We start from the raw sequence: 10,484 nt of genomic DNA, 5'->3' as shown, positions 1-10,484 counted from the left end.
GTTTCTGAATGTGCAGGTGCATTGCAAGGGCCCAAATAAGAGCAAGAAGCAAAGGCCTGAAGGCAGTCCTGTGCAGCTCTTCTTGTTTTGTTGTGAGCAGACTGAGATTTGCAGCAGCTCCACAGAGCCCACCTTTGAGTCTGAAGATAATTTCTACTGCAGGTGGAACTTGCTTTCTCAACTCCTAGTGAAGGGTAGCAGAGACGTTTTTTGTGACAATGCTGTGAAAACCAGTTGAAATGCTTCATTAATTTCATCTGAACCACAGGTTTATTAAAGACATACCAAAGGAGCAGAGGAGTATTTGGGAATGCATGCGTCTTGAGTTTGGTTAGGATTTGAGTTTGTAATTCTGCCAGGTGTTTCAGAGTGTAAAATACTTAGTATTTACATGTGGCATTCACATTCTCTGAACAGAGAGAGACATAATTCTCTCTCACAGATTTTTCCTGGAGAAGCACAGAGAAGAAGAGAAAACAATTCTTATCTCTACTTGCTGCTACTGTTGTTGTGCACATGTGGAATGTGTTAGGAAGACTGTTTACCTGAGGTGATTTGTCAACTGGATTCTGCTGAGGATTGTTTTATTTCCTTGGCCAATTGGGTAAATCTGTGTCCTGACTGTCTCAGACAGTCACGGGATTTTCTTTAGTATATTTTGTATAGTATTCTTTAGTATCTCTTTAGTATAGTTATAATATAGTATTAGGGTAATACAGTATAGTTTTAATAAAGCAATTGTTCAGCCTTCTGAATCAATGGAGTCAGGTGCCAATCATTCCCAGACATTGGGGTTGCCCTGCATTCAATATTTAGAAACTGACAGCTGTATTTTTCACCAGGTTTTTAAGGAAAGGAGGTTGAGGTGCTTCGTGTGGGTACGTATACTTATATACCTTTATATTGTTTTTTTGGGGGGGTTGTCTACTTTGATCTTGTCTTGGGGTGATTTTATGATGGTACTCTATTCACTAATCCTCTGCTCCATGCCCAGAAATGGTTGTGGTGGCTTTGAGGTGGCTCTGGGGGCAGAGGCTGAGCCTCGGGGCTCTGGCACGGTTTTTCCGAAAGCCTCGCTCCTGAGCGCGCTGGGTGCGGTTGGGACCGGCTGGGACCAGCGTTGCTTTGTTGCTTAGCTAGCTTGTTTTTTTGTTAGCTCAGGCAAGAATTTTTTTTTTCCTTTTCCCTGTTTTTTTCCTTGAACTGTTGGGTTTGGTTTTGGTTCGAGATCAGAATCGATGGAAGAAGCATTGCCCGTGGACTGGTGGAGACCTGAGAAGATGCTCCGCCCGGCCTGACCTCAGACAAGCTGACCCAGCCCAAGAAAGGACCCTAAATCCAGCAGCTTCATCTGCTGTGAAGAGGAGACCAACATCAGAGATTCACCAGGTTCCCATCTGTTTTTTCCCTGAGCCACTGCATGAATTTTTTTTCCTTCCCTGAGACAAAAGCCACTGCCATTTCTTCTTCCCTGCCATGGGGCCAGCTGTTATTTTTCTCTTCCCTGGCAGTTTAAGTTTTCTTTTGTTGTGATGTAGAATAAAGTTCTGACAATTCACTATTCAGCATTTATTATTTTTTTCCGCCATGCTGTGTGGGCACTTTGTCAATAAATTATTGGTTTTTTTTCACTTTCATCCACTAACACTAATTTCTTATCCGTGAAGATAAGAAAGAAGAGATTGCTGAAACCCTTTTCTTTAGAGAAAACATTAATTCCAGAGCATTTTCTCTTAAACTGAGACCAATCTATGTCTAGAAGTCTCAAAAATAATCCTTTCTGACAAGTTTTGTAGAAGCCAGCCTGAGAACAGAGTGACTTTCCTCAATCCTTACAACATCCACTGAGCAGCTTAACCACAGGAAACAGCTTAGCCCTAGGAAAGCAGCCTTCCTTTCGAGTCCTCCTCTTGTAAAACTCACTTGACCCTGGCTGAAATGGCAGATGTTACACACAGTGTGTAATAATTTCACGGGGCAGACTGAACCAGTGAGAGCTTCAAGCAAAGTTCAAGCAAACTCATTGTTGACCCCAGGGGCAGGAGACAGAGGAACACTCAGTGCTGGCTGCATCCCATGGGCAAGGCTTCATCAGCACTGCTGGACCAAACCAGGTTGAGCTTTACTCTCCATGGACTGCACACAGCATTCATGTCCTGGCCTGGTGAAGGAAAGAACTTTCTGAAGTAGCAAACCGTGGAGAATTTTAGGAGGATGGGAAAGCCTGGGGATATTTTACTGCTTCGTGCCAGGTGTGTTGTGGGTGCCTTAGCTGGTCCAGCTCCAATGGGCACTCATTGTGGAAGTGGAAAAGTGTTTTCTCTGAGTGTGGAGAAGCTCATATGTCCTTGATGGCTGGGTGTCTCAGAACTCAGCATGTGGACATGTATTTACTGACCAAGGTGTATTTCTTCAAAAGCTTTGCTAATCAGAAACAGGGAAAGCCCAACTGTTTGAGAGGAGTTACTAGATGCTCTAGAGCTTAAGCTACATTTTGGTTTGCTTTCCTAGAAGCTGTGTGTAGCTTTTACCATTGCTTTTATTCTTTTATCTCTTATGCATGCATGTACATCTTTTTACAGATGTACATGCATGCTTTATACATGCATCTATATTCTTCTTATATAATTTTTAGCTTATTTTTATATTTTTCTAATGTGTTTTTGCTATTCCTTGTCAGTTTATTGCACACCTCCCAGAGTCCTCTCTAAAGTTTTCAACAGGCTTTAATCAGTTTGCCCAGTGCATTGGTGAGGCTCCCCTGCTTGAATGTTTGGCTGCTGCAGTGTGTCAGCTCCTGTGCTCACTAGGGTGACTCAGCCCTTGGCTGATTTTTAAGCAATTATTGCTACTTCTGTGATTTCCCAACACCCCTGCTCTTTCTCTCCCACTGTAACACCTCCCTGTCATGTCAGAGCTGATCCCTTCCTCCTGTCATCTCTGGTACACAATCCTCTCACTGGTGCCAAAACTTCTGACTTTCCTCTCTTACCCTTGGAGTTTATCTCAACAGCACAAGCTGTCTCCCTCCTTGCATCTTTGCCCTGTGTTTGTCCTTTCATATCACTGAAAACCTCTGGAAAAATCCAGTTTAAAAATTCACTACTTTCTTTTCCGTCTCCAAAACTTCAGAAGAGTTTTTAGTCTCTGACTTGCAGGTCAGAGGCCCTGTCTGGCTGCTGAAAGCCTCCTGGATCTCCAACAATGTGCTCTGCTCTCTCCCTCTCTCACTTATTGTTCCTTCTTCCATCTTTCCTATATGGCTCTATATTTCTTCCTCCTTTTTCTAAGCTGCTGCAGCGGTTAGACTTTCTAACTCCTTGCCCTGGCTCCTTCTTGTTCTCATTTCTCCTCTTTCTTGAGAAAACTGAACATATAATAGTTTCTGGTTTGCTATAAAATCACTCTTTGGACTTGACCTTTCTATTCAAAAGTCACCTCGTCTCTCAGTTGATCTGTGCACTGCTGGGGACATCACTTTTGTGCCTTCTTTCCTCATCCTCTCCTTTCTCCACCCCATGGCCTCTCTTTTTATCCTGGTTTTCAGCTGTCATTCAGTGCTTGATAGCCTTCCACCCCATCCTCTTTGACCACCTTTACCAGTCAATCATCCTCTAAATTTCTTCCATCCTGGCTGTGTTCCTCTGACCCTGGTTTTTCCTGCACACCTCTGGAGTGTAAGCATGGGGTCTTTCTGTCTCTCACTTTCCCTTTTCTGCTCTCCTCCTTTCCCCAGGTCAAGTTGTTAATCTGTGAGGTCTCGCTTGCCATTGATGCTAATTGCTTGTAAGGTGATGATTTTACTGTCACATCTCTTTTCTTGTTCCTTCTTTTTGGAGACAGAAAGTTGTCAATAGGAGTCATGCTAAAGTTGAGCTGTTTGGGTCTGATATCTTCTGTGTCTTGGCAACTGGGTTTTTTTGGCTTCTCAACAGCTCAGTGACTTGAACAGAACTATGTTCATACAGCATAAAAAAGCCCAGAAGTTTCTTTTTTCAATTAGGTAAAAAGACATCTCGTAGGACCTTGGGGACTTCACCTCAAAGTTAAGGATAGCCAATTGCACAGGAGCCAAAAAGTCCTGCCTAAGCAATTTACTAGAAAAAGAAGACAACAAAGAAAATTGCTTTTGTGAGGTGTTTTACCAGAAGCAAGAGCCTCTTGCACCTGGCTCAGTTTTTCTCTGTAAAGAGTTTTGTTATTTTGCCTTTTATTAAAACTTTTCTTTTTCCAACACTACCACAGAAGCCATCCTGCTGATTTTATGCCTTCTAAAGTAGCTAAGTCATCTTAAGTATGTCATAGATCTCCAAGAGCTTATGAGACCTAACTCAAAGAGACCATATATCATTTTAACACCTTCTCTTAAACACATATGTATGTACACACGTGTAGCTAAGAAGAAAAACATATATTAATGAAAATACATAGTGTAACCTTGCTGCCAGGAGGGCTAATGGCATCCTGGGGTGTATTCTGATTATATTACTACTATTAAACTCTTAAAATTTCAAAAACAAGTGATTGGTGTTTTTCACAAGGTCCATAGAGAAAATCCTGCCCCTCTGCCTGGCCCTGATAGGGCCCCACTCTGGGCTCCTCAGGACAGGAGACAAGGAGCTGCTGGAGATGGCCCAGCAGAGGTTACAAAGATGATTGAGGATCTGGAGCATCTCTTGTGAGGAGAGACTGTGGGAGCTGAGCTTGTTTAATTTGGAGAAGAGAAGGCTTAGAGGGAGCCTCATAAATACACACAAATATCTCTGTGCCAAGAGGAGGGGGCCGGACTCTTTCCAATGGTTCCCAGGGACAGGACAAGGACCAAAGGCCACAAACCAAACCACAAGAAGTTCCAGTCTAACAGGAAGAACTGCTTTGCTCTGAGGGTAGCAGAGCACTGGAACAGCTGCCCAGGGTGGTCGTGGAGCCTCCCTCTCTGGAGATATTCCAAACCCACCTGTGTGTGTTCCTGTGTCACCTGCTCCAGGTGACCCTGCCTTGATGGGCGATCTCCAGAGGTCCCTTCCAATCCTAATGATTCTATGCTATATGCAGAAACATATAGCTACATATAGATGTAAATGACAGATATATACAGAGATAAATAGAAATATATAGCTATCTTTCCCATCTATAGAGGTGTATATATAATATAAATATGCTCTCTATATTAAATATATATATAACTCTACACGTAAAAAATTCTCTCTCTCTATATGTATATGTGTATAATATGTATATATCTGTATAATGGGGAGTTATATATTTATAGAAGACTGTATATGTATACATATATGTACATATATGTATATGGAGATATACATATATATATACACACACACTTATATATATATATATATATGTAAATATATATATGTGTGTGTATATATATATATATATATAAAACCAAGTGGTTTCCTGAAAAGAGTTTATAGCCAGGAGAGGGTTGACCCCTTTGTAGTCTTAAGCCACACTAGCACCAGGGGAGGTTCATGTAGGACTTCTGGAAGTTTCTTCACAGAAGGGGTGACTGGACAGTGGAGTCGCTGTCCCTGGAAGTGTTTAAGGAAAGACTGGGCGTGCCCTGGTCTCGTTGGCACAATGGTGTTTAGTCAAAGGTTGGACTTATATATATATATATATATAAAACCAAGTGGTTTCCTGAAAAGAGTTTATAGCCAGGAGAGGGTTGACCCCTTTGTAGTCTTAAGCCACACTAGCACCAGGGGAGGTTCATGTAGGACTTCTGGAAGTTTCTTCACAGAAGGGGTGACTGGACAGTGGAGTCGCTGTCCCTGGAAGTGTTTAAGGAAGACTGGACGTGCCCTGGTCTCGTTGTCACGATGGTGTTTAGTCAAAGGTTGGACTCGATGATCTCAGAGGTCTTTTCCAAACTAATTGAAACTGTGATTCTGTGATACACGTGTATATATATGACTACATACATACACACATTATATATATGTGTGTGTATGCATGTATGTGTATATATATATATGTGTGTGTATATATGTATGTATGTGTATATATATGTATGCATGTATATATATGTGTGTATATATGTGTGTATATATATATATGTATGCATGTGTATATATTTATGTGTGTGTATATATATGTATGCATGTTTGTGTGTGTGTATATATGTGTGTGTGTATATATATGTGTCTATATGTATATGCATGTATAGAAGCACGCACTTCTCCAATAAATAATTATACGGCGGTGGCTGGCCCTATGGAGCAATTCCCATACGCCCACTCACAGTAGCTATTTCCACCCCTCCTCTCGAAGCTCCTCTTCCCGGTCTCCTCCTCCTCCTCTTCCTCCCTCCCTCCCCGCCCCAGCGCGGCCGGGCACACCGACGGCGAGGGGCGTTGTGTCCTTGCGCGGCCGCCGTAGCGCCCGCCGGGGCAGGGTGGCGGTCGCCATAGCGACACGGCCTAGGCTGGGGGCGGCCTCGCTCGGTGCCGGCGGGCGGGGCGCTGGCGAGGGACATCTCGGGCCGGCGGGGATGAGCCATGGCCTCCGTGAAGGTGGCCGTGCGAGTGCGGCCAATGAACCGCAGGTGAGTGTGGGGCCGCCCCGGCCTTCTCCGCTCCGGAGCCGGTGTCGCTGGAGGGGTGCGGGCACACCGTGTCCCGGCTCCGCCGGCGGTGACAGCGGGGGCGGAGCTCTGCCGGAACTCTGGGGCTCCCTGCGCTCGGCCGAGCCGCTCTGCCCAGCAGGAGCGACTGCTGGCAGCTCTTCTCCTCCCCGGGAGCTCGGGAGGTGGCTCCCGGCGGAGCGGAGAGGAGCGGCTCCTTGCCTGGGAAGTTCGGTGTCGGGGTCTGAAGCATTGCCCTGGTCCTGGTGTAATGACGGGAAAGTTACTCTGCTGAAAGCAGAAAACTCCGAGAGGAGGGACCTGCCAAGGATGTATAGTCAGGCTTCTAAAATGTGAAAGAAACCTACTTTATCTGGAATCAGCAGCCTTTTCTACCTGCTTGAGAGAGAAATTGTTGTCTAGTTCATTTGGAGCCCTCATGGTTGAAGGTTATCAGTTTATGATCAAAATATGAATATCTATATATGTGTCTATATATATTTTATATTTATGTCTATATCTATCTATCTGTCTATCTATCTATACATAAACCAGGCAGTCTGCTGCATTGACTGTATGGACAGGAGTTCATCACCCACTTCCTGAGGTGTATCTGGGAAATAAACACCGTTTTCTTTCATGAAATATGTACATAATATGCACGACAGAGTTAATGGTCTCATTTAGGAACCATATGTGGAAAACTGCCTGATTCTACTGCCAGTGCTCTTCCTCTTCCCTTGTTCTGAATTCGTGTGGCCAGTTCAAAAGAAAAGTGCTTTAAAGCCCAGGCAGGCTGTTCTCTCACCTGATCTGATTCAGGTGTTTAAAACACACAATTTGTCACATTCTGAAAGCTGCTCAATGTCCTGTTGTTGTTTTCAGCGAGGGAAAGACAAATCTTACGAGAGAAGAGCTGATGAAGGTAGGAAGGGGAAAAACTTGCAGGTTGGTTTTGAATAGTTCAGGTGGATGGAGCTGAGTGGTTGGAGGTCTGGGTTGGTGAGTAATCTTGTCACATCCTTTTGCTTCCCCCTGCCCTCTCCCTTGGGTCTAACCATGTGGTCCTTAAAAATTTTTTAAAATTATTCTGTATGTACACTCCACTTTTCCTTCAAGGATCTCTGACAACAGTTAGCACAGGTCTTCAGGGTATTAATAAGATTTGTTACGTGCAACGTTTTGGTGGCGTGGAGAAGTTTTGCAGGAGGAGCGTGCCTGTGATCTGCTAAGAGAAAAAAGAGACACAGGAATGGAAAGCACATGGCAGAAGAGAGGGATGGTAATTGTGCTAGGCAGTGGAAACACAGACCTGTGAGTGTGAGTTTGCAAGTGTTGTGGTAAAGGAATATCAGACAAAGACTCTGGACGTGGTGGCTCTGTGGCGTGTGGGAGGATAACTTGGATGGGACCGGATCTGAGCATCCCAAGAAACTGATGAAAATGGTTTGTGTTACAATGGAAAAGGGCAAATGTCAGAGCAGGGCAGACAGAGGCTGGGTGTGGTGCAGGGGGCAAGCTGAGAAATGCTTTTTGTCACAGCTGTGTGGCAGCAGGCAGGCTTACTGTGAAAACTGGTGTCTGACCATGCAGACTGTGAAGAACCTACAGTTTAAGTTGCTAAAACCTTGGAGTTTATGGGATGCTGTTAGATGTTTATGAAACATTATAAGGAAGCAGGATTTAGTGCCCTGGGATGTTGCTTTTAAGTATTGATTTTTTTAGAGTTTTTTAGAGTTTTTATAGATTTTTTTTTTTTACAGTTGGTGTTTGGTATGGGACCCAGCACTGGAGTCACTGGTGTTCCTCTGCATTAGTCACTGCTGGACTCACTCTGTGTTTTGTAAAACCCTAAGGTGGGACCCAGCACTGGAGTCACTGGTGTTCCTCTGCATCAGTCACTGCTGGACTCACTCTATGTTTTGTAAAACCCTAACCCTAAGCCTGGGAGGATCCAATAGCTTTTCTTCTTGCAATAGGAAAGGCATGCTGAACTGTGAGCCAGGAGCAGTAATCATATTTTTCTTAGTGGCTTCTCAGAATTGTTAGAGTTGGAAGTGGCCCCTGGAGATCCTCTAGTCCAGCCCCCCTGCCAAGGCAGGGGCACCTTGGCAAGTGTTCCCTTGCTTAGGTCTGCTCTCAGCTGTGCTCCCTTTGCCTTTTTGGGTCCCTGGGGAATTTTACAGAGGAAAGGCCTTTCCACCTATCCAAATCAACTTTACAACCAGGTGTTCTTTCTCCAGCACAAAATTTTAAAATCCTTACCATGATACTGTAGGGAGTTAAGTTAGTTAAATTTGCTTTGGTTTGTTTGAAGTTTAATAATACATTGCAGCTTATTTCATGAGTCATTTTTAATTAGAGAAGACACAGTTGATGAATGGTTATAGGAAGAGTCCTGCATTATGGAGCAGTTGCACCGTGTGGTGTCACAGCACTGCTAATTGTGTACTAAGTCATGAACAAGGATTTTGGAATGAAACGTGATGGGGAGAGGGTTGTTTAAGGATTATTTACTGTTCTATTGCTTAGCTAACAAACCTTTTTGCTTTCTTCTTCTGTGACTTATTTTTAGTCTTCATTTTCTCTGACTTGATCTGTCAAGTCCTTAACCACTCTTCTTGGAGTAACATCCCCAATTGTGTTACACAGATATTATACTGAAATATTTTGATTCTATCTCTGCATAATCTAATGAAAGTATAACTAAAGGCATTACAGTTGCTGCTTTGAAACCAGTTGTAGCATGAGCTTAGAAAGTTCAGTTACTTGGTGAGTCTCCATCTGTCATTTGGTTTCCCTCATTCAACGCTGAATTTCCATGACAGCCCTGAAGTCTGTGCTTATAGCTGAAATTTTCTGTAAAGGCAGCAAAAAAACCTGCCAGCTGGCTGAAGCCTTGGTTTGTGTCACTGGATAGAAGGGGAGTGAGCTTGGGTGTTTGGTATATTCTGCTTTGGCAAGGTAATGGATTTGGACACCATCACTTCTAAGATTCATTTTCCAACACAGTCACTAGAAACATTCATAAGATGGGATTGTTGAGAAGTGTAATTAGATTTGAGGCACTATTTGCTCACGTACTGAACAGATGACTTTGGGTGACTGGTTACTAGTCACTGTCTTCTGCATAGTGTGATATCTGGGATCCTGATAAGCCTCACCTAATTTTGGCTCTCTATTTTTTATTATTCATAGCATCTGCACAGTTCAAATAAATGCACTGCTTTGTTTTCATCTGAATCTTTAAAGAAGAAAGAGAGAGTAGTATTTTCTTGCTTCCATTTTGTGTCATGTTTCTTTTTTATGTAAACTAGAATTCAATTAGTGTTCCTGGAAGCCACTGTTATACTTTTGTCAGTGTCTTGGTGTGAGACAATTTAAAGAAGAACATGCTGGGATGAGTTATCTCTTTATAATTCCAATAATCCCTTTCCACCAATAAGAAACGCATACTTATGGAGGAAAGTTTAAAAAAAACCACGGTTTATTAACAAACAGGTTGCCATCAGGTAGGAAAAAAGTAAACAACTGCTGGATATCAAACTGCTAGACCTCAGCACCCCACTGGAACAGAGAGACCAGGTGGCGTCAGGAAGGGCAGGAGCTGCGCAAAAATCGAGCAAACACCACGCCGTGCAGAGCCACCACATGGACGTGTTTTGAAAAACACCTGCTCCAAAAGCCAACTTCCTAACACCCCCATCCCACCGAGATTCCCGGCTGCGGGGTCCTAAAGATCCAGGAACAGATAGTTACGGGATACGTTATCATTATGAATCACCCCAAGACAATTAGTTAAGTAAAACCATCTAAAATATGCCAGATAAGAAAAACTGTTTTGATGCTTAGTAAAGGTTATATCAACTTGACTCTTCTAAATACTGCCACTAAATTC

The 10,484-nt window shown here is 43.4% G+C and overlaps 1 protein-coding gene across 6 annotated transcripts in view; it reads left to right on the top strand.

Annotated features, from left to right (window-relative positions):
• The first annotated feature begins 6,386 nt into the window (after positions 1-6,386).
• KIF16B (kinesin family member 16B) overlaps positions 6,387-10,484 on the top strand; it is a 136,717-nt gene continuing 132,619 nt past the window's right edge. For 2 of the 6 annotated variants that reach the window (XM_041425096.1, XM_041425095.1), the window contains exon 1: positions 6,389-6,568. In XM_041425096.1, coding sequence (XP_041281030.1) covers positions 6,522-6,568 — 47 coding nt within the window. In that variant the 5' untranslated portion in view covers positions 6,389-6,521. Of the gene's footprint in view, positions 6,569-10,484 lie in introns of all 6 variants that reach the window. The other 4 variants (XM_041425094.1, XM_041425093.1, XR_005954142.1 and 1 more) reach the window with 3 other exon arrangements.

This window comes from Onychostruthus taczanowskii, unplaced genomic scaffold, assembly GCF_017590055.1.
Source record: "Onychostruthus taczanowskii isolate IOZ18803 unplaced genomic scaffold, ASM1759005v1 scaffold87, whole genome shotgun sequence".
In the NCBI taxonomy this organism is placed as follows: Eukaryota; Metazoa; Chordata; class Aves; order Passeriformes; family Passeridae; genus Onychostruthus; species Onychostruthus taczanowskii.
Note: the sequence above shows the minus strand (reverse complement) of the source record. Positions and strands in the feature narration are given on the sequence as shown.